Genomic DNA, 19,817 nt, shown 5'->3' with positions numbered 1-19,817 from the left:
TATTTTATTATCAAAATAGAGTTAGTTAGAAGTTAAAATAATTATTTTTAATATTTAAAAATGAAATCCAAGTTACAATTTGAACTTATCTTTTAAAAGAAACTTTGCCATTGAAGCCTATGAGTTTATTCTCAAACCCCAAATTAACATATCAAATTCCATCAATGATTTTTAAGGTCGTTAGAAAATAACATTTACCACTAGCATATCACGATCCAAGGACTATATATGATGAAACCAACAACTTAACCGAAACAAGCTAATCTCATTTCAAAATAAATAAATAAACTTTACAAAATTGAAATTATTAAATGACTACTATACTTTATACTCCACTTGACGAAGAATTTAAGCAGGCTTAGAAAGTCAATAAAGAGTAAATAGTAGATGAGCAACAAGTGAATTTAATCCACTAAATTTGAATGATTAGACAGAAGAGTTCTTACAAAAAAAAAAAAAAAATTACCCATGAACATAGCTAGCAAGTCGCAACTAAGAAAAGGTTAACTTCCTAGATGAAGAGAGCAAAGGGTAAGAGTTGATACCTTGTGGAAGAAATCAGCAAACTAACGAAGCCTCAGCTACTACAGACCTACCATGTACAACTCTATACCAAACCAAAAACAGATACATCAGCAATGCCTATTTCGTGTTGCATGACCTCTCCAAAACTCGCATTTTCGCCAGCAACTCTTTAATCGTGTTTGATGCTTCCTGATGGATAAACACTGGACGAGTTCAGTTATACAACGAAAAGGGAAGCCAAATCAAATAGGTAATGACAAACCTTCATGCTCCTTCTCAGATTCTCCTCCTCTATGTCACGCCGCTCTCTCTCTTCTGAAAATATTTCAATCAAACTCTCCTGCTCTTTAGCTAGCTCCTCGTGTTTTTGTCCTGCCTCCTGTAGCTGTTGAGTGATAATGCCGATGCATCAGCCAAAGTAGACATACATGATAAATGACTCTCACTATTGCAGAGTTTAATGCTGCTATACAACAAGATCATATACAAAAAAATCATGAAATATCTATATCTATGAACATAACCTGAGCTTCGAGAGACTGGGATCTTTCTTTTTCTTTATTCAAATCATTCAGCAAATCACCTAGAACCTCCTCTTCTTTCCTTTTCAATCTGTGAATTCAGGAATGTATGATCGATTTACTGAGATGTTTACACAGCCCAAGATAAATTCATAATTCAGGAAAGACCATGGTACCTCTCTTTTAACCGGAGATTCTCTAATTTCAACCGATCCAATAAACTGGAACTTGAATTTGATGGTGAATTTCCAGCATCGTTAAGGCCATTCTCCTGATAATCACATAAAAACAGCATTTTTTTAAAAATCTATGAGTTCAAAAAATGACAAATGAATAAATGTTACTGCAACAAACAGTCCCTCAGATTTTGAATTGGATAAAGAAGGGTGGTGAGGATTGGACCCTTGACCCCACTCTATACACACAGGAGATCAACAATTTGTTTATAAGTTGCATTGGTTGTAAGGATTTGCAAATGGGACTTGGAAATCATAATAGCAAACACTTGATGGCAACTTGGAGGTTTGAAGTCCACAATGTTTCAAACTGATTTTGACTGATTTTTACTGGACGTCAATTCCACTATTTGAAGGATATCAATCCAGTCATTTCAAACCATAAAATTCAGCCCCTCGATTAAAAGATGACCCAAAGCATGCTGCACAAGAAATGAGCCAACATAGGAACCAAAATCTAGGACTCACCTGTGACTTTGAATTTCTGGTTGTTCGGGAAGGCATTTCAGGTGTGTAATCTTCATCACCTTTACGACTTCTCAACCCCGACGGCCTATGTGACCCGTCTTTACTGAAAACATCCTTTGAGGATGACCCATTATTATGCTTCCTGGAAGTGTTCCGCCTATCATCATCACTTAGATACTCATCAGAAGACAAGGGTTGCTCAGTGCGATTTGGTTGTTTCGTAGTTCTCTTGACATCACCCTTGCCATTCAAACGCCCACTGTTACTTCCCTTGTCCCCAAACTTGACCGGTGTTTTGTCAGTTGAAGTGAAATTTCTCATCTTCGATCGAGAACCTCGAGGAAAAGAATCAGGAGAGATCTCTGAAAACAAATGTATTTCAGTCAAAACATGAAACATCATACTGGATGCTAACAACTAATATGCTTTAATTTCAAAAATATTGCTTTTTGACTATCATTTCTGTTCTCTTCCTAGTTATGGTTTCATTTGAGCATCAACCCTTCTATATTACCTCTTTGATTAACTTTTTTGTTAACTCTTGGAGCATAGCCAATTTTGTGACAGTTTGTAGTCCTGAAAAAGGCCACAATTAGAATATCCCCAGAGTTTTTTTAGGATTTGTTTTTAAAAGCAATATATAGGTACTTAGACTGACCAATATGTCTTCTGCATTTGTATCAATCGAGCCTCAAGTTTAGAAAGAACTGTAGTCCGCTCAAAACCCTGCTTATCATGAGCTGGTTCAACAAAATCTGCTTCAAGCACACCTTCAACACAGATATGTATACAACTTTAAGAGACTTAACCCAAACACCGATCTTGTAATATAGAACTCTTAAAATGTACCTATAACTCCACGACCATCACTGCCAGGTGGATGCCAAACTCTCCAGAAGGGCTGGAAATATGAAAATTTTAAACATTTGCAATGCATTCAAGTGCAGAAATGAAGGAATAGATGTACATGAAACAAATATGAGAACAAAGAAATACAAAAGACACATTGACAAAAATATTCTGCCAAACAATATCATGTCCTTCAGAAGTTGCGTTACGGTAAGTAAGAAATAAAATAACGTATTTAATGAATAAAAACATGAAAAACAGTTTATAGCAATAAAGAAGTTACTTTCTCTCTCAATATTCCCTTCATTAGAGTAAATGACAGTTAAAATCCCTAAATAAATGTCCATCCATGAGCTACACACGTAGCTTCTGTTTAGCTTCATATTATCTTGTATACGTATGAAGTGATGATGTTGTCATGCATGGATACAAACTCCCATTGCAAGTCATATTGTGCTTGTAGAAAGTTAATGCAATGAAAAGTTAAAATGACCTAGATGCCATGTTCCAAGCTGTGCAACTCAAAATTGAGAACAATTCCACACCAAAGCTATCAGGAATAAAGAAACAGTAGGAAGAAACAAATGCTTCTGTACAAACTTACAATAATGCTCAACTCTAAATAAATACACCAACTAGAGAAAGCTAACATGCAGCAGAAGCTGTTTCTTAAGTGCCAGAAAAAATCAACTACCTTAATAAGCCGGTTTTTGTGGTAGACATTAAAGCCCTGAACATCAATGTGAGCTTTTGCATCCTTAACAAAGCCAACAGTCACAGTAGCAACCATCTATGCAAACACAGAAGTTAGCAAAAAAGTAGCACAATCAAAATTGCAATTGCAAATGATCAGAATGAAAGCAAATAGCAATATAAGTTACATTTAAGTTTTTTGGAATCTCTTCAGTAGTAGAGGGTTGAGGACGATAAGTAATTTCCTGAGACATCATCATATCGTTCACAATATTGTGATGCTCAACATCTTTACCACGCAAAATTATTCGAAAGCCCGGAGGAATTCTGAGATAGAGAATAGCTGCATAACTCTGCAATATAAACAATGAAAGTTGTTGAATGACATTAAATTTCTTAGTCAAATATCTAATTTGCAATTTTGTACATTTGTATATTACTTGCACCTCTGTAGAAAGAACTGTATAACAAAAACAAGAAAGAAGAGTAGGGAAGGACTATGAATCAAATTGCATAATGAAAAGGACACTAGTTAACAGTATCTATCAAGAAAATTCAAATGGTACATATAGAAGAGGAAAAGCACAGTTTGAAGCTCTTGCATGTTATGTTTATTTGTCCCCAACAAAAATTGGAAAGTAATTGCAACAAAAAAGAAGCATAAGTAATGTGGATCGACTATTGTAAGCACAATCAAAATAATAAATTGGGAATAGATCCAAAACTTATTTTACGGATCTATCTCTTCTCTATAGACTCTACCACACTAGGTTCTGCTGAAATACTGAGAAATTCTAAAACCTTAGCTTCTGGGGATAGAAAAGAGACACAAAGCTTTCTATGGCCATGCTTCAACTGATAGATCTTTACTAACAGATCACCAATAAATGATAAATTCCTGTTTAAGCAACTTTTTGAACCCCTAATATGAATATAAATGATAAAATTTAGAAATGTTTGAAAACTTAAACTGAAAAAGAAACAAATTAAACTTCATATGAGATAAATAAAACTCAGGAAATGACCACCAATATAGAGCATAGAATATCAGAGCATCATAGTAGAGATTTTTACCTTTAATGAATGACGATATGTTAGAAAATGCTTTGAGTTAGGATATTTCTTTGCCATGTCAATGTTCTTCTCATCTCTGTTGACACCTCTGATTTGGATGTCCTTAAGATATAATTAAAGAAAATGAATAAATGCTATGAACTATCAACGTAAATGAAGATATCCTCAAACATAAAAGACAGTTGCAACTTACATGTGGATCTGTGTCAAAATCCAATTCCAGCAGTCCCTCATCATCCTCCCAAATATTGTATATTATTATACGAGTACCCTGATCTTGTATTTGATTGAACTACACAGAAAAGAAAAAGAAAAAAAAAAGCAAGTCAAGCAAACAAAATATTATTTGTCCAAAAAGCCCAAGCATCACAGCAGTTTCAGTCCCATACATCAAACTTGACATGTCAGTGAATCAAGTGTCCTTCATACTTTATAATCTAAAGTTTTCTAGAAAAAACAAAAACTATTGCTTTTGAAAGCAAAACTAAACAAGATCCAAGCATCTTACAAGATGAAGACCTAGTGTAGCATCTTGAGTTGCATTCAAAGCATTCACCCACATAATACAAAAAAACAAAACATAAACATATGTATGCATGTATGTATGCATATATATTTACATATACCATTACTTTAACATATTTTTCACCCTCCACCTTGAAGTGAGCTTTGAATTGACTTCTATAGTTGTATTTCAGTGGACAATGCTTCTGTAGACACCAAAACACAGACTACACAAAAATTTACTTCCAGGAAGCAGAAAGATTGCATTCTACTAAATGGTTTCATCTGAGCTTGAAAAAGAAAAGGTAGGAAACATTTAGTCTTGTACCGACAGTCTGACACTTGTACAATGCCGCTGATGCAATTGATATTAACGACATGATTTTATGCTTCTATTATGTAAAATCAGGACATCAAATATTAATCTATATTAGGAAACAACTCAAACGAAGAACAGTAATAAAAGAAAGAAAAAGATGGAAAAAATATATCACCTGCCGAAGAAGTTCATCTTCACTTGAAAATGGAGACCACTGCAGTATTGTTTCAACATTTCGATCCCAGTCATAGACTGATGATCGAATTATCTTGATCCAATCTTGTCCACTTCTTTCATAGTCAAGCTTTTTGTAATTTAAAGAAAGTCAAAACCACGAAATAAAGGAAAATACTATAAAATATTATCCTATTATTAAAGCAGTTACTTAAACAGTAAAATGAATTCCAATATGCATGAAGCACGTAAAAAAGAAGGATCAAAAGAATTAAGAAAATCCTGGTCAAGTCAAAGTAATGCTCATTGCAATACTAAAATCCTAGTGCAAAAAAAGAACTAAAGATGTTACACTTCAGTTCAGATACTCTATTCAAAAAGAGAATTCGGTAGGGTGGGGGTATACAATTGCTCACCATGGGAACCACAATATCTTCCTTCCCAGTGCTCCGCAGAAATGTATAGGACAGCAATCCAATGCTTTGTGTTGACCTAAATGCAAAAGTTAAATAAATTGGTTTGCATAGCTGTGAAATAAAAGATCATGTAAGCTGCATTCATCAGGTATGACGAACAGAGAATTGTTAATTAAACTAAATACAAACAATAATTAGAAAGGGTGGATCACAGAAAAGTATTCCAGATGCTGGCAGTTGAAAAAATTATCTGCTATTGTGGCCTTCAACCAGATATGTACCAGGATTCGAAATAGCAAAATATTTCAATCATAAATACTAACTCTAATGAGAATCTACTACTGTATGCAACTAGGCAGCCACCTAGACATTTTTCCAACACTTCGTGTTTCAAAAAATTTGGCCAACCATAACTTATTCAGAAATTAAGATAACAAGCAAACAAAAGCACAGAGAATTGAGTAGATGATCATAGTTACTTCGGTTATTGGGTTATACAATAACAATTTAGATACAGTTCAAAACATACTTCAAAAGCTAAACTGTTGCTACAATTCAAAAATCAAAAGCAACTTGGTACTTTATGGAGAATGCAAACCTTAGCCCATTTTTCCCACGGCATCGAGAAAAAACAATGACATCAGCACCAAGTCTCATTGTGCTAGTCTTAAAACCATTTCCATCTGAGACATAGAGCTCAAATAGTAAGTCAAGGACTATCAAAAAATAACTCAAAGTCTCATCATGCATGAGTAGATATGTCTGAAGGTGCAGGGTGTGGGGAGTACACACATACGGATAATGAAAGAGATATGTGTAACAGTGTGTGTGTGTGTGCTCGTAATAAGAGAGTGTGAAAAAAAAGAAGAGAGAACTTACACTGCCCAATAGTATCTGCCATTTTGCTCTTTGCAGAATAACCTAGAGATACACAGTGACGCATTTTCTCCGGATCCATTCCACCACCGTTATCTAAGCAGATCTCCAAGTAAAAAGGCAGCAGGTGAAAAAACAGTTGATAAAAAGACCCTCCTTTCACGGAACAGTCGGAAGAGAAATAAGCTTTAAATGGTTATGGTGTCAGCAACTTCTTTATTAGTCTACATTATGCATAAACACAAAGTTATTCAAATTTATTACAGTTCCATTTTCTGTGGAGCCCTCAAAGTAAACAGGAAGAACAATTAAGAAAAATATCCTACTTTTGCTTTCAAAGACAAACCAGTAAAAAATGATGGCAGTATAAAATTTTAGAGCCTGCGTAATGCCTAAACAGAAAAAAAAAAAAAAGCAAGTAAATCAAACAAACAGATAAATAACAATAGCAGATGTGAGCAAAAGAATGCTAACCACAGCAAATAATTCAGACTGTTGTCACAGACACACTGAAAGATTGATGCAGTGCCAAGGTAAGTTGCCAAATTTACAACTTTATACAGGTGGAGAAAAGTAAAAAATATTCACAATCCATGCTCTATAATCATCCATATGCAGGGCAACTATTAAGAAAAGTAGTAAGTGAAACTTTTATGATAATACCTTCAATCAGCAACATTTTGCCACCATCTTTCTTACTTTTCACCATGTCTATGTTAACATATGTCGCTCCATTGCAGACCTGTACGAGTAAGAAGAAAATTAAAATACGACGCCCAAGGCAAACAAAATCCTGGCATGATAATGATCAGCAGAAAAAAAGAAACAAATTCACTTACCTCATCCAATGAATTATCCATGAGTTCTGCAAAAGCTGTAATGATAAATCCATGTTAGACCAAACACATCAGAATAAAGTAGCACCATTGCATCTAAACATGAAGCAGAAATGTGCATTATATTTGTATAAAATTACTTCATTTACCTCCAAGAGCCCATTTATGACTGGTAGCATTGGAATGTAAGAATCTCGGATGCACTCTGACATGGTCCATGCCACCTGTGTATATAACACAAGAAACAATTTAGCTATTATATCCATCCAGTGTCACTATTCAGACTCACTAAAAACGTATAACCAGAGATGCATGCAGATGCAAAAAAAATTAAGCACCATTATACAGATTAAATAGAACTCGATGATAGGGTATAGGGGTATATGTAAACAAATCCTTCTCGTGGTATGTGTAACTCAAGCTAAACTACATGAGGTTCCATTTAGTTCTCGGGTACGCAGGGATCACAACTCAACACATAGAACACACTTCAGCCTGGCAATTTTAGGTTAACGCTTCCCACCTTTTTATTTGGGTTTAGGGTTAACAGAAGCATCAACAACCACCTTTCAGTAAAACTAACACCACAAGGTTAACAGAACTACAGAAGCATCAACAACCATCTCAATAACTCAAAAATACCAAGTGATTATTAAACACTAGCCCCCACATGCAATGATGATTAGCTGGTGAGTAAGTTTGTCACTATTTTCTCAATACTTTTGCACAGATGCATCTGATCCTTCTATTCTCAAACTCAGTGCCCAACGAAAAAACCCCGGTCAGTTGTTTCCCATCGAACAAGATATTAATTCATCGAGAACTGAATACTGATTAATGATTTCAAAAATATCGACTGAAACACCCCACTAAAGAGTTACTACATGATTATACCAGGTTCTTACGTTTCCCCCTTTATGTTCCTAAACAGGAGAAGTAAACCGGCATCCTCATCTCTTAACGTTCAGAACGGAAACAACTAAAAGGGATAGGGTACACCACAGGAAGCAACAATCAGAACACCCAAAATCAGTTTCTACAACTTTCAAAAATCTCTAAAGCCACAACTCAAGTTAAAAAACAAAATTAGAAAAGCAACATAGCATTTTGACAAGCAATAAAGGAGAAGAAGAGAGAAAAAAGTGTGCGTCACCATTAGAATAACCCCAGTCACCAGACGGCGCGTCCTCATAATCCCCCGCCTTCCAAAACTGCTTCGCAATCGGCGCAGCAGAAACAGCGTGCGCCGGCGCGGCGGTAGACGGAAGCGCTAGAGGAAGCTGCTCGGTCGACGGCTGCGGCAGCGGATCCAGAAACCCCACCGGCAGCACAGCGCTCTCCGCCATTCTCCTCTTCTTCCTCGCATTATCGTCGTCGTCGGAGTCGGAGTCGGAGCTGGAGAGGTCGATAAAGGCAGAGGGTCGGGTACTGGCCGGGGCGGAGTAGGGTTTGGGCGCGAAATTCGGGTCGAGTAGTTCCTTCTTCACATGAATTTGGGTGTCTTTTGCCATGGTGGTGAAAGTGAAGAGGCGGAAGCAAATGGAATCCAATTTTAAATGTTAATGATTTTCCTTTTCTGTGAACTAGTTTAAAATTGGTGCTATTCGTTTATAAAGGGTGCGGATTTTGTTATTATGCGGGATAATTAGGGTTTAGGATTAATTACAATGTTTCATCAATATTTTAAATGAGTACAAAAAATTTTAAATTAGCATATATCTTACAAAAAGTTTGATTAGTGTTTCAAATTAGTACATTCCGTCAAATAACACTAACACCGTTAACATGAACACTTAGAAGAAATTCCATTTTCATTAAAATAATGATTAAATATATATGGTTCTCATTCCCATCATCAACACCACCACCATCGATGACCTTGAGACCAATTTCAAACCCCTGAAACAGCATGTAGTTCAGGAACTCAGTTCAGAAATCTATGTTTCTTCAACTCCAAATCAAGATTTCTTGATAATCAGGTGCCCATAATGGATAAATCTTCGAATTTATGTGGGAGGAGAACGGATGAAAGAATGGTGAAGGCCTGTGTGGAATTGGAAGAGGGAAATCCGCATGAAACTGACAACGAATGGGGGAAAGTGTCGGCGGTGTTCAACATAGACAAGGTGCACGCTGTGTAAAAGCGAGGAGCTCTCGAGGTTGGCGGCTGTCGATGTTTTCGCGGAGTTGGGAGTTCAAGTTACGGTTGAAGACTTCATGTATCTCATGTTCACAGCTACTCAGTTCGGTCAAAAAACTAATCAAATTTTGGAATGAATGATGAAAAATAAGAAAAAGCTAACGGTGTTAGTGTTATTTGACGGAATATACTAATTTGAAACACTAATCAAACTTTTTGAATAATATATATGCTAACTTAAAACTTTTTGTACTAAATTGAAACATTGATGAAACAATTTGTATGTATAGTGTAATTACCCCTGAAGAATGCCACGGAAAACTTAATGGTCATGTTTGGTTAACGGGAAAGCAAAGTTATCAAGGAAAATGATTTACTTTTTTGTATTTGGAAAATATCAAGATTTTAAATTTTATATTAAACACCAAGCTAAAATTATACTCCTACTTGTCATTATTTTTATTTTTAAAAAAGAATAATGATATAAATTTTTTAATAAATTATTAATTACAAATGTGAATAATTATATTATTATATTTATTACTATTAGCTTAAATATGGATTATCCATCAAAATATATGATAATATAATTGAAATTATAATTTAATGGAGTATTTTAATCATAAATAATTATATTAATAAATATGATTATTATAATTATAATATTTATGGATATTATAATTGATTAAATTTTATAATTTGACATTTCACTATGAATTTATTGATTAATTATCAATTTATAAAATAATATTTATTATTATTTAATTTACATTATATAATTATATTTTAATTATTTAATAAATTATTAATTATGATTATGATAATAATAAATATGTATAAATATTATAATAATATAGTTATAATTATGATAATTTTAATTATAGTTATTTATTATAGCGCAATTAAGTATGGTTTAAACTTTTAAATTATTTTTAATAATAATAATAATAATAATAATAATAATAATAAAACTATACTTGTATTGCATTAAATATGATAGAATCCTAAAAGTTGGAAAAAGAATATATAAGAAAAGTTAGGATTTTAGAATCCTGAAAATTTGTACTAACTTATCTTGTCTCGGGATTCTGATTACTTTTTCAGTTTGATTAAAAACCAAAACAAATACTCCCTCCGCTCGCGAATAGGAGTCTCATTCCATTCCGGCACGGGTTTTAATAAATGTTAAGAAAAGCGAGTGGAAGAAAGTTAGTGAAATAGGGGTCCCACTTATATATATCAGTTTTAAATGATATGCGAGTGGAATGAGTTGGTGGAATGTGGGCCTTTTTACCATTTATGGTAATTATGAAACGGGACTCCTATTCGCAGACGGACCAAAATGAAAAAACGGGAATTCTATTCGCGGACGGAGGAAGTACATGATTTTAAAATTTAAGGAATCAGATTACTTTCCCAAATAGAATCCTTGCAACCAAATATGCCAAAATAAGTTGGATAAATGATATCACGTACCGCGGGATGGATGAAACGTCTAATAATTCGTGAATGAATTGAATGATACCATACACAAATTTATTTAATAAGTCGGATAAATTTCACAACCAATTGGAAATTTGAGAGAGGTAAAACTTATAAAATTGTGTAATGTAGCCTTTTGATGTGAATCAAATGATACTAATTATACTCCAAGTTTTCTCCTATTTTGTATATTTAAATCATCTATCAATTGATCATTAAGGTTTGATTATTATATATTAGTTGATAGATGTACATGTGGAGTAGGGTCTGATTGAAACTGTTCGTTGCCTATCAAGATGGTGTCCAAATTCTTTTATCTTAACACCATTATCTTAGTCTTTGAAATAGCTTCGCGTGGGTATATTGCACGCCTCAATCGGAGCTCGGATGAAGAAGTTATGGCCATTTGACGAATGTTGCGCGAAGCAGTCAAAACCGGCAAAAACGCCCGGGTCGGGCGTTTTCAGCATTAAAAACGCCCGGGGACAGTGGAAACGCCCGGGTTGGCATAAAAAACGCCCGGGTTGGCACCATTTTGCCCGGTCGGGCGTTTTTCTCGAAAACTGCCGAATTTTAGGTCTCAAATTGGTTTCTGGGGCGGTTTTGGAAGATATAGAGACATATTCAGACACGAGAAAAGGGAGAGGGAAAGAGAGAGAGAGGAGGAAGAAGAAAAGCAAGAAATTCCGGCCAACATTCCGACGATCCGTCTCCAAATCTCAATTTCACTCAACGAGAGCATGTTTCCTATGGTTTTTGTTGCAAATTCCACCATGTGTTTAGGCTAAGCTCTCTATGTTACTCCAAGTTGTAATCTAGGCTTTGTATGGATGTTTCTACACCTTTAAACTCATGTGTTTGTTACCAACAATGTGCTCAATATTTATACACTATGTTTTTGGTTAATAATGTAGTGTTGTTATTTCCTTTGCTATTGTCTCTTTAACGTAGTTTAGGAGTGAATCGATTGTTGGTATGCTATCGAATTAGATTTGTTCAGAGGATAATTTGATAGTGGATTAAGTAGGTGATCATAGTAGATGTTTATTCCTCTAGCGCTTCCGCAGGAGTTTATAAACATTGAAGATTGGTCCATAGGTTATGTGTTCAGCTAATTGTGAACTATTCATCGTGTACATGTTCAGTGTATGTGATTAGGTTGATGTTTTAATCCCTTCATATGTTTCGTTGTATAGGTGTAGAACAATACAAGCCTAGTGAGCAACTTGGAGTGACATATTTTCTCATTTGAATAGTCTATTTTAGTTAACTTGTAGTTTTATTTTGTCAACATCTTTCAAAACCAAAAATCAAATCTCTATGTTACATCTTTTTAAGTTTTTTAAGTTTTAAACAATCTTTACCTCTCTGTGGATCGACACTTGAAATACTACTACGACACTGTAATCTTGCAGTATTGTAGTATTATTACTGTTAATTAATTAAACTTGATATCTTGTGTGAACTGAATTGGATACTCTAAAATACGCATCACCTTTATATATGCACTAGTTGAAAAACATCTGAAAAGAAAACAAACTGTAAATGAAAGTAGTTACTCCCTCATTCCTTTATCCATTTTTGTTCTGACAACAGTTTTAAGAAATGTAAATAAAATTTGATTAAAAAGGTTAATGGAATATGAATATTATTTTTATATATTAGTTTAATAATAAAATGTGAGTGAAATGAGTTAATGGAATGTGGAGCTACTCACCATTTATGGTAAAAAGTAAAAAGTGAACAATTAATATTAGGGAAAAACAAAAATGACAAAAGTGGACAATTAATGGGGGGAAAAACGAAAATGACAAATGTGGACAATTAATGGAAGGCGAAAAAGAGTAAAAGGAAACCCTAATTAAAATAAATATTGATGAACAATTTTCCATCTATTTATTTTAATTTACAACGAATTCAAATAAATACCCAAACAACTTAAGAAATCTATGAAACCCTAATTTATAGAAGGAAGGCAAATCAAGGCTGATATATGTCAAATGCCCCTAGCAAAATTGTACTGTTATCTTATAAATTGGGCTAAATGTAAGAATTTGCAATTTCATGGGATACGACATTACGACTCACACTAGGGTGTGTGACAATATTATTAGAAATTGATTTTCATTTAGATCAATTATTTATTAAGAAGTCCAATCATGTGAATTTGTAATTTTGTACGAATATACCTCCCACTAGGATGGATCGCAATATTCCAATATTAATAGAAACTTTTTCACATTTTATGATACATCTAAATTTAGTCTTTCTAAATTCTAATGTATCAAATTCTAATATTCAATTCCACTTAAAATATTTTTAAATATTATTTGAATAAAATCAAATCCTAAATTAACATAGTGATTATTTTGAATTATCAGTATACAAATATTCTTCAATTATTTAGATGGGTAGTGATAAATTAACAAAAATTGTATATACAAAATAGGATATTTTAGGTATTTTACATTTAACTAAATTTATAATGATTCATGAATTTATAACATTACACATTCACCCTTGCAAAACCATTTAGGAAAACATTAAGTTTTCAAACTGAATATGCACAAATTTAAGAAACGATTAACTATACCTTCTTCAATCATCTTTGTATCTAAAGATTAATATAATTAAGTAATTTACATTAATGGTATAGGAACACTTTAGATTTCTGCTTCAAATTTTTGCATCATACACTATCTTTTTATTTATTTATTAATTCATTGTTCATCAATCTTCTCGTTATCTTTATAATTTTATGAAATAAAAAAAAATTATTATTTAATAATGATCATTATTTTTTATATGTGTATATATACATAAATTCCGAGTACTATCACTTAACTAAGTAATTGTAATCATTAAATCGATTCAATTGTATACTCTATGTTTCTACTAAAAATTATGAAACAAAACTAAATGTAGAGTATATAATAGATAAAAATAAGTACTATTCGTGTCCAATTATTTTATTTTTGAATAAATTTTAAGATAAATTATAAAAATAAATGCATGTATATATACTTATTTTCTCAGTATTAATATCACCTAATTAATTAATGATCATTAAATTAATTTTATTGTATACACTACATCTTCAAGTAAAAATTATGAAATAAAATTAAATATAGAGTATGTAATAGTGATAAATAAATTAAATGGATAATAGTCATTAGAGTCTAAGTTATTTTATTATTAATTAATTCTTAAGATTATATAATACAAAAATAACTACATCTATAATACTTTAAAGTACTATCACTCAAATAATTGATTATTATCTAGATACATCTTCACACAAAAATATGAAAATAAATCAGATACTATGATATATATACAAATAAAAAAAATTAAAATTTTCATTTACATCTAATTATTTTATTTTAACTAATTATTGATTATAAATTTAAATGTAACTACATGAATGTATGCTTACTTTCTTAGTATTATCATCTAACTAATTCATGTTCATTAATTCAAATTCCTAGTATACTATACATCTCTATGTAAAATTCTTGAAACGAAATTAGATATGCTCTATAATATAAAAATTAAATTTATAATAGTCATTCTCATTCAAATATTATATTATTAAATAATATTTTAGATTATAAATTATAAAAATGATCACATATATGTATACTTAATTTCTCAATGTTATCACTCAATCAATTGTTGATCATTACGTCGATTTCGTTGTATGCTCTACAACTTCACACAAAATTCGTAAAATAAAATTAGCTATGACATATAACAATTAAATTGATAATACTAATTTGAGCTCAATTCTTTAATTATTAAATAGTAATTTTTAAGAGAGTAAATTATTAAATGACATCATGTACATAAACTCAATTTTCTTAGTGATATCAACCAATTAATTGATAGCCATTAGTTTGCATACAATAATTAAATTTTTAAATTTTTTTAATTGTAAATTATAAAAATGACTATATGTATGTACTTATTTTGTTATTTTTATAACTTAACTAATTGATGGTAATTAAGTTGATTTCCTTGTATCTCTATATCATCAAGCAAAAAATTTTAAACGAATATAAAATAATAAACTCAAAATAATACTCCCTCCGTCCCGCTTTAGCAGTCTCATTCACTTTTCTGCACTCGTTTTGTAAAAATGATAATAAATAGTTAAAGTGGAGAAATAATAAAGTAAAAAAGAGAATAATATAGAGAAGAGTCTTATCTACATTATTCTCTTTTTTACTTTATTATTTCTCCACTTTAACTATTTATTATCATTTTTAGAAAACGAGTGCAGAAAAGTCAATGGGACTGCCAAAGCGGGACGGAAGAAGTACTCTATTTGTCATACTCTAAATGGAACATTTCATATTCAGTGTTATTTTGTGAGTTAAGCAGACATAGAATAAAGAACAAAGAATAAATTATGAGAGAAAAATAGTAGAGAGAATAATATTTCTATTTAAAAATGTGTCATTTAGATTGAAACATCCCAAAAAGAAAATAAATGTGACACTTAGAGTGAGATGGATGTAAATTGCCATTCTTGTTCATTTATTATTATTATTATTATTATTATTATTATTATTATTATTATTATTATTATTATTATTATTATTATTTTTGTTATTATTATTATTAGAATATAGTAGGAGTAATTTTTAAGATTGTAAATTAAAAATGAGTACATCTCCATGTATACATATTCAATTTTTCTTTATTACTTATTAGTGGTTTCTAAATTGATTTTCTTGTATCCTCCATAAATCATTAGATATGATATAATATAAGTAAAAACGTAAATTAAAAATAATAATAGTTATTTTAAAGACTACATGTTTATATATACTACTTCCTTTTTAGTACTATTATCCAATTAATTGATAACTTAACTCGGTTCCAATAATATTAACCTTTCATGTTTGTTTGACAAGGATCGTATGTTGGGAAAGTAATCTATTTCCCAATTATAAAATTCTTGTATTTGTTGAAAATGAGAAAGTAATATGATTTCTAATAATTAAATTCCTATGTTTGGTAAAATTATAAGAAAATGGGGAAAGGAAACTAATTCCTAAAACCAAGGAAAGTTATATAGAAATTTAAGGATTTCTGGGAAACTAAAGTTGGCAAGGAAAATGATTCCTGGGAAAATGAATCCCGGGAATATGATTCCTAGTAACGTTACTTTCCTGTGTTTGGAGAATATCAAGATTTTAAATTTATACTTAATTTAAACACCAAACTAAAAATATATTTATTATTATTTTATTTATAAAAAAGAATAATATTGTAATTTTTTAATAAATTATTAATTATAAATAATAATAATTATATTATTATATTTATCATTACAATGGATAGTTTAAATATGGATTATCCATCATAATATATAATAATATAATTATAGTTATAGTTACATGGAGTATTATACTCATTTATTATAATAATAAATATAATAATTATTATATTATAATTATAACATTTACAGATATTATAATTGAATAAATTTTATAAATTAAAATTGCATTATGACTTTATTGATTAATTATTAATTTATATAATATAATAATTATTATTCATTATACAATTTATATTATATAATTATATTTTAATTATTAATAAATTATTAATTAATATTATGAATTATTATAAAATATAGTTATAATTATGATAATTTTAATTATAGTTATTTACTATAGTGAAATTAAGCATAATTTATAATTTTAAATTATTTTTAAAATATAATAATAATAATAACAATAATAATAATAATAATAATAATAAAACTATATTATATTGCTTAAATATGTAAGAATACTAAAACTGGGAAAAAGAATACCTAAGAAAAGCTAGGATTCAGAATCCTGGAAAGTTATACTAACTTTCCTTGTTCTCGGATTCTGATTACTTTCTCAATTTGATTAAAAACCGAAACAAATGCAGGAATTTAAAATTTAAGAAATCAGATTACTTTCCCAGAGATAATCCTAGCAACCAAACATGGCCAGTTTGAAAAAGCAGTTTCTTCCACTACTCCTCAAATATCACTTTTCTTCCACTACTCCATAACTATTTTATTTACGCTAAATGTTAGTAATTATAATTATATATGTAGTCTACGGACTTGATTATTTAGAAATGAATTTTAGTTGTGCTAAATTTTATTAATTCTAACAGCATCCACAATGGATGCCCGATCGCGCGCCCGATCGGCCGAGATCGGGCTCGGGCGTGGTCGGGCATCCACTGCAGGCGTCGATCACGCCCGAGCGCGACCGAGAGTTCGGTCGCGACCGATCGCCCGCCCGATCAATCGGGCGTGAGATCGGGCGCGCCCATTGCAGCACAACGCCCGAGCCCGATCTAAAAAAATTTATAAAAAAATCAATTTTTAATTATAAAAACTAATTTTTAATTATAAAAACTAATTTTTAATTCTAAAAAATTGATTTTTATTAAAAATCAATTTTTTAACTTGAAATAAAAAAAACTATAATTTCACAACGATCCGTACTAAAAGACGGATCTGTGAATTAGTGAGCAAGTTTTGCATTACTTGAGTAAACCTTTTATTATAGATAGGTTTTCAACTCTAACTTTCATTGTGACTTCGGTGTAGGACATATGGTAGTTTTATGGTTTTCAACTCCAAATTTCTTTGTGATTTCGATGTGGGACAATTATTTTTACACTTAAAAGAGAGTTTTTTTTGGCTTTATGTAAAAATTTGTTTGATTTCATTACATAATCTAGATTAGCCTAATGGTAAATGTATCTTGTTAAATTATAGAGTTTGTGTGTTAAGCCCTAAACTCAACATATTTTTTTTATTATACTTTTCTCATTTTATTTGATTAATGTAAGTGTTTTATTTAAATTTATTGTGTTCTATAATAGTGTATTAATTTTTGCTATTTTTATTTGATTAAAATTAAATATGAAATTTACAAATTCTTTTTTTAAAATTAAGTAATGCATGATTTTCATTTAATTTAGTATTTAATTTTTTTATTTATAATATGTGAAAATATAAAAAAATTAATATTAAAATTGAAATGAGAAATGGATAAAAGATAGGGCATCCACTAGGGCTCCACCATTATAGAAAGATAGGACATGCTGATGTGGCAATCACTAGGGCTCTCATTAGGGCTTCCACTAGGGCATCCATTGTGGATGCTCTAATCGTCAATATAGCCACAAATTTGATTATGATGAATATTTTATATAAAAAGATCAATTATGCCCCGTCAAATGTTTGTAGATTATTTTGATTTAGTGTGCTATTTTAGTTCTGTTTAGCTAATTATATAGATTATTTATTGTTTGTTTTTATAATTTCTATTTTAATTTTAATGTAAAATAGTTCAGTTGATAAGAGTATTTTATTTTGCGTGCTTTATTCATCGAATTATTTCAGAAAATTATAATTTTAAAATCCTGGCATATTTCCAAACATAGTAATCATATTTTTCATCAATCATATTCCACATAATCATTTTATGAGGAATCATAAATCTTAGAAATCACAATCCTAGAAATCACAATCCTAGAAATCAAAATACTAGTAATCATTTTCTTTAACTTTACTTTCCTGTCAAACAAACATGACATTAGGGTTATTCAATTCTAAAAGATTAAATACAAAATAAAAATAAGTTTGGCACTTTAAAAACTTTTTAAAATGAATTAAACATAAGAAATAAGTTAAAAAGTTTTAAAATATTATTATGAAATTTATCGGACTTAATGAGCATAGATTTGTTTGACCAAAATTTTAAATCTTTGGAATATAAATTCAATTTGTCTAAAGTTTTGGGATTTCTATAATTAAAAGATTATATACAAGGAAAACATTTAAAAGTGATACCTTTACAAATATAAAAAGGGCAGTTTAGGAAGGAAATAATACATTAATAATCCATAAGATAAGGACAAATTTGAATTATCGTTATCAAATCTTAGTAGAACATTATCTGGATAGAAACAAATAATATCATAAGAAAAATTCCAATCTTTCCATAATTTATATAAAAGTACATACTGTATTTGACGATACAAGACAATTATTTAACACATATCTAAATCGGGTGATCAATTGCTAATTGATTAGCAATCCAAAACTAAGGCCAATTTTTAACCATTAAATTATGAGATCTAGTGGTTGATATAATGACAAGTGTATTATATTTTAAATTTAAATAATTATGAAATAAAATAGAAGGGTATTAATGTCAATCTCCTCTTATTAAAATTATCTTAAAACTTTAAATTTACGTAACTCTCTTAATTTAAATTATTTTTTGCAAAAAATATATCAAATTAAAGGTAATTTTATAAGGATTCTAACGAGGGGTCAATTGCATATGTTCCAACGATGTTCGGATGATGAAACTTGATAATTTTTGTTTCAGTTTTCGTATATGTTGATGATTTGACGAAATCTCAATATAATGCATATAAAATCTCAATATAGTGATTGTGAAATCTCAATAAAACTGGGTTGATATTTTCGTGTACTTGTGTTGAAATACTAATGTCATTGTGTTGATATTTGTAATACACTATATTAATATAAAAAAAGCACGAAAATTATGATTGGATGATGAAATTTGATTATTTTTATTTCAGTTTTCGTGTATGTTGATGATTTGACGAAATCTCAATATAATGCATATAAAATATCAATATTATGCATGTAAAATCTCAATATAAT

General features: G+C 30.5%; 1 protein-coding gene across 2 annotated transcripts; it reads right to left on the bottom strand.

Annotated features, from left to right (window-relative positions):
- Window positions 1-388: 388 nt before the first annotated feature.
- On the bottom strand, window positions 389-9,054 carry LOC125202716 (protein MICRORCHIDIA 7-like). 2 transcript variants are annotated; one of them, XM_048101162.1, is made up of 20 exons: window positions 8,645-9,054; window positions 7,641-7,715; window positions 7,495-7,529; window positions 7,319-7,397; window positions 6,659-6,751; window positions 6,378-6,462; window positions 5,780-5,855; window positions 5,365-5,493; window positions 4,560-4,658; window positions 4,367-4,468; window positions 3,481-3,645; window positions 3,294-3,389; window positions 2,600-2,651; window positions 2,409-2,520; window positions 2,265-2,326; window positions 1,751-2,112; window positions 1,223-1,317; window positions 1,050-1,137; window positions 788-910; window positions 389-728 (listed from the first exon to the last, which is right to left on the bottom strand). In XM_048101162.1, exons 1-20 carry the CDS (start codon window positions 9,000-9,002, stop codon window positions 633-635), a joined length of 2,382 nt encoding a protein of 793 aa, XP_047957119.1. In that variant the 5' UTR covers window positions 9,003-9,054; the 3' UTR covers window positions 389-632. The 2 variants fall into 2 exon arrangements, with proteins under 2 accessions (XP_047957119.1, XP_047957120.1); XM_048101163.1 differs by having other exon boundaries at window positions 389-714.
- Window positions 9,055-19,817: the final 10,763 nt, after the last annotated feature.

This window comes from Salvia hispanica, chromosome 1, assembly GCF_023119035.1.
Source record: "Salvia hispanica cultivar TCC Black 2014 chromosome 1, UniMelb_Shisp_WGS_1.0, whole genome shotgun sequence".
Classification (NCBI taxonomy): Eukaryota; Viridiplantae; Streptophyta; class Magnoliopsida; order Lamiales; family Lamiaceae; genus Salvia; species Salvia hispanica.
The sequence above is the reverse complement of the archived record's forward strand: the minus strand, read 5'-3'. Positions and strand labels throughout refer to the sequence as shown.

Coding starts and splice junctions, on each gene's coding strand:
- LOC125202716 (XM_048101162.1), bottom strand. CDS start 9,002: ATGGCAAAAGACACCCAAATTCATGTGAAGAAGGAACTACTCGACCCG. Junction 6,752..7,318: donor CAAAATGTTGCTGATTGAAG/GTATTATCATAA, acceptor AGATCTGCTTAG/ATAACGGTGGTGGAATGGAT. Junction 6,463..6,658: donor GGCAGATACTATTGGGCAGT/GTAAGTTCTCTC, acceptor TCTATGTCTCAG/ATGGAAATGGTTTTAAGACT.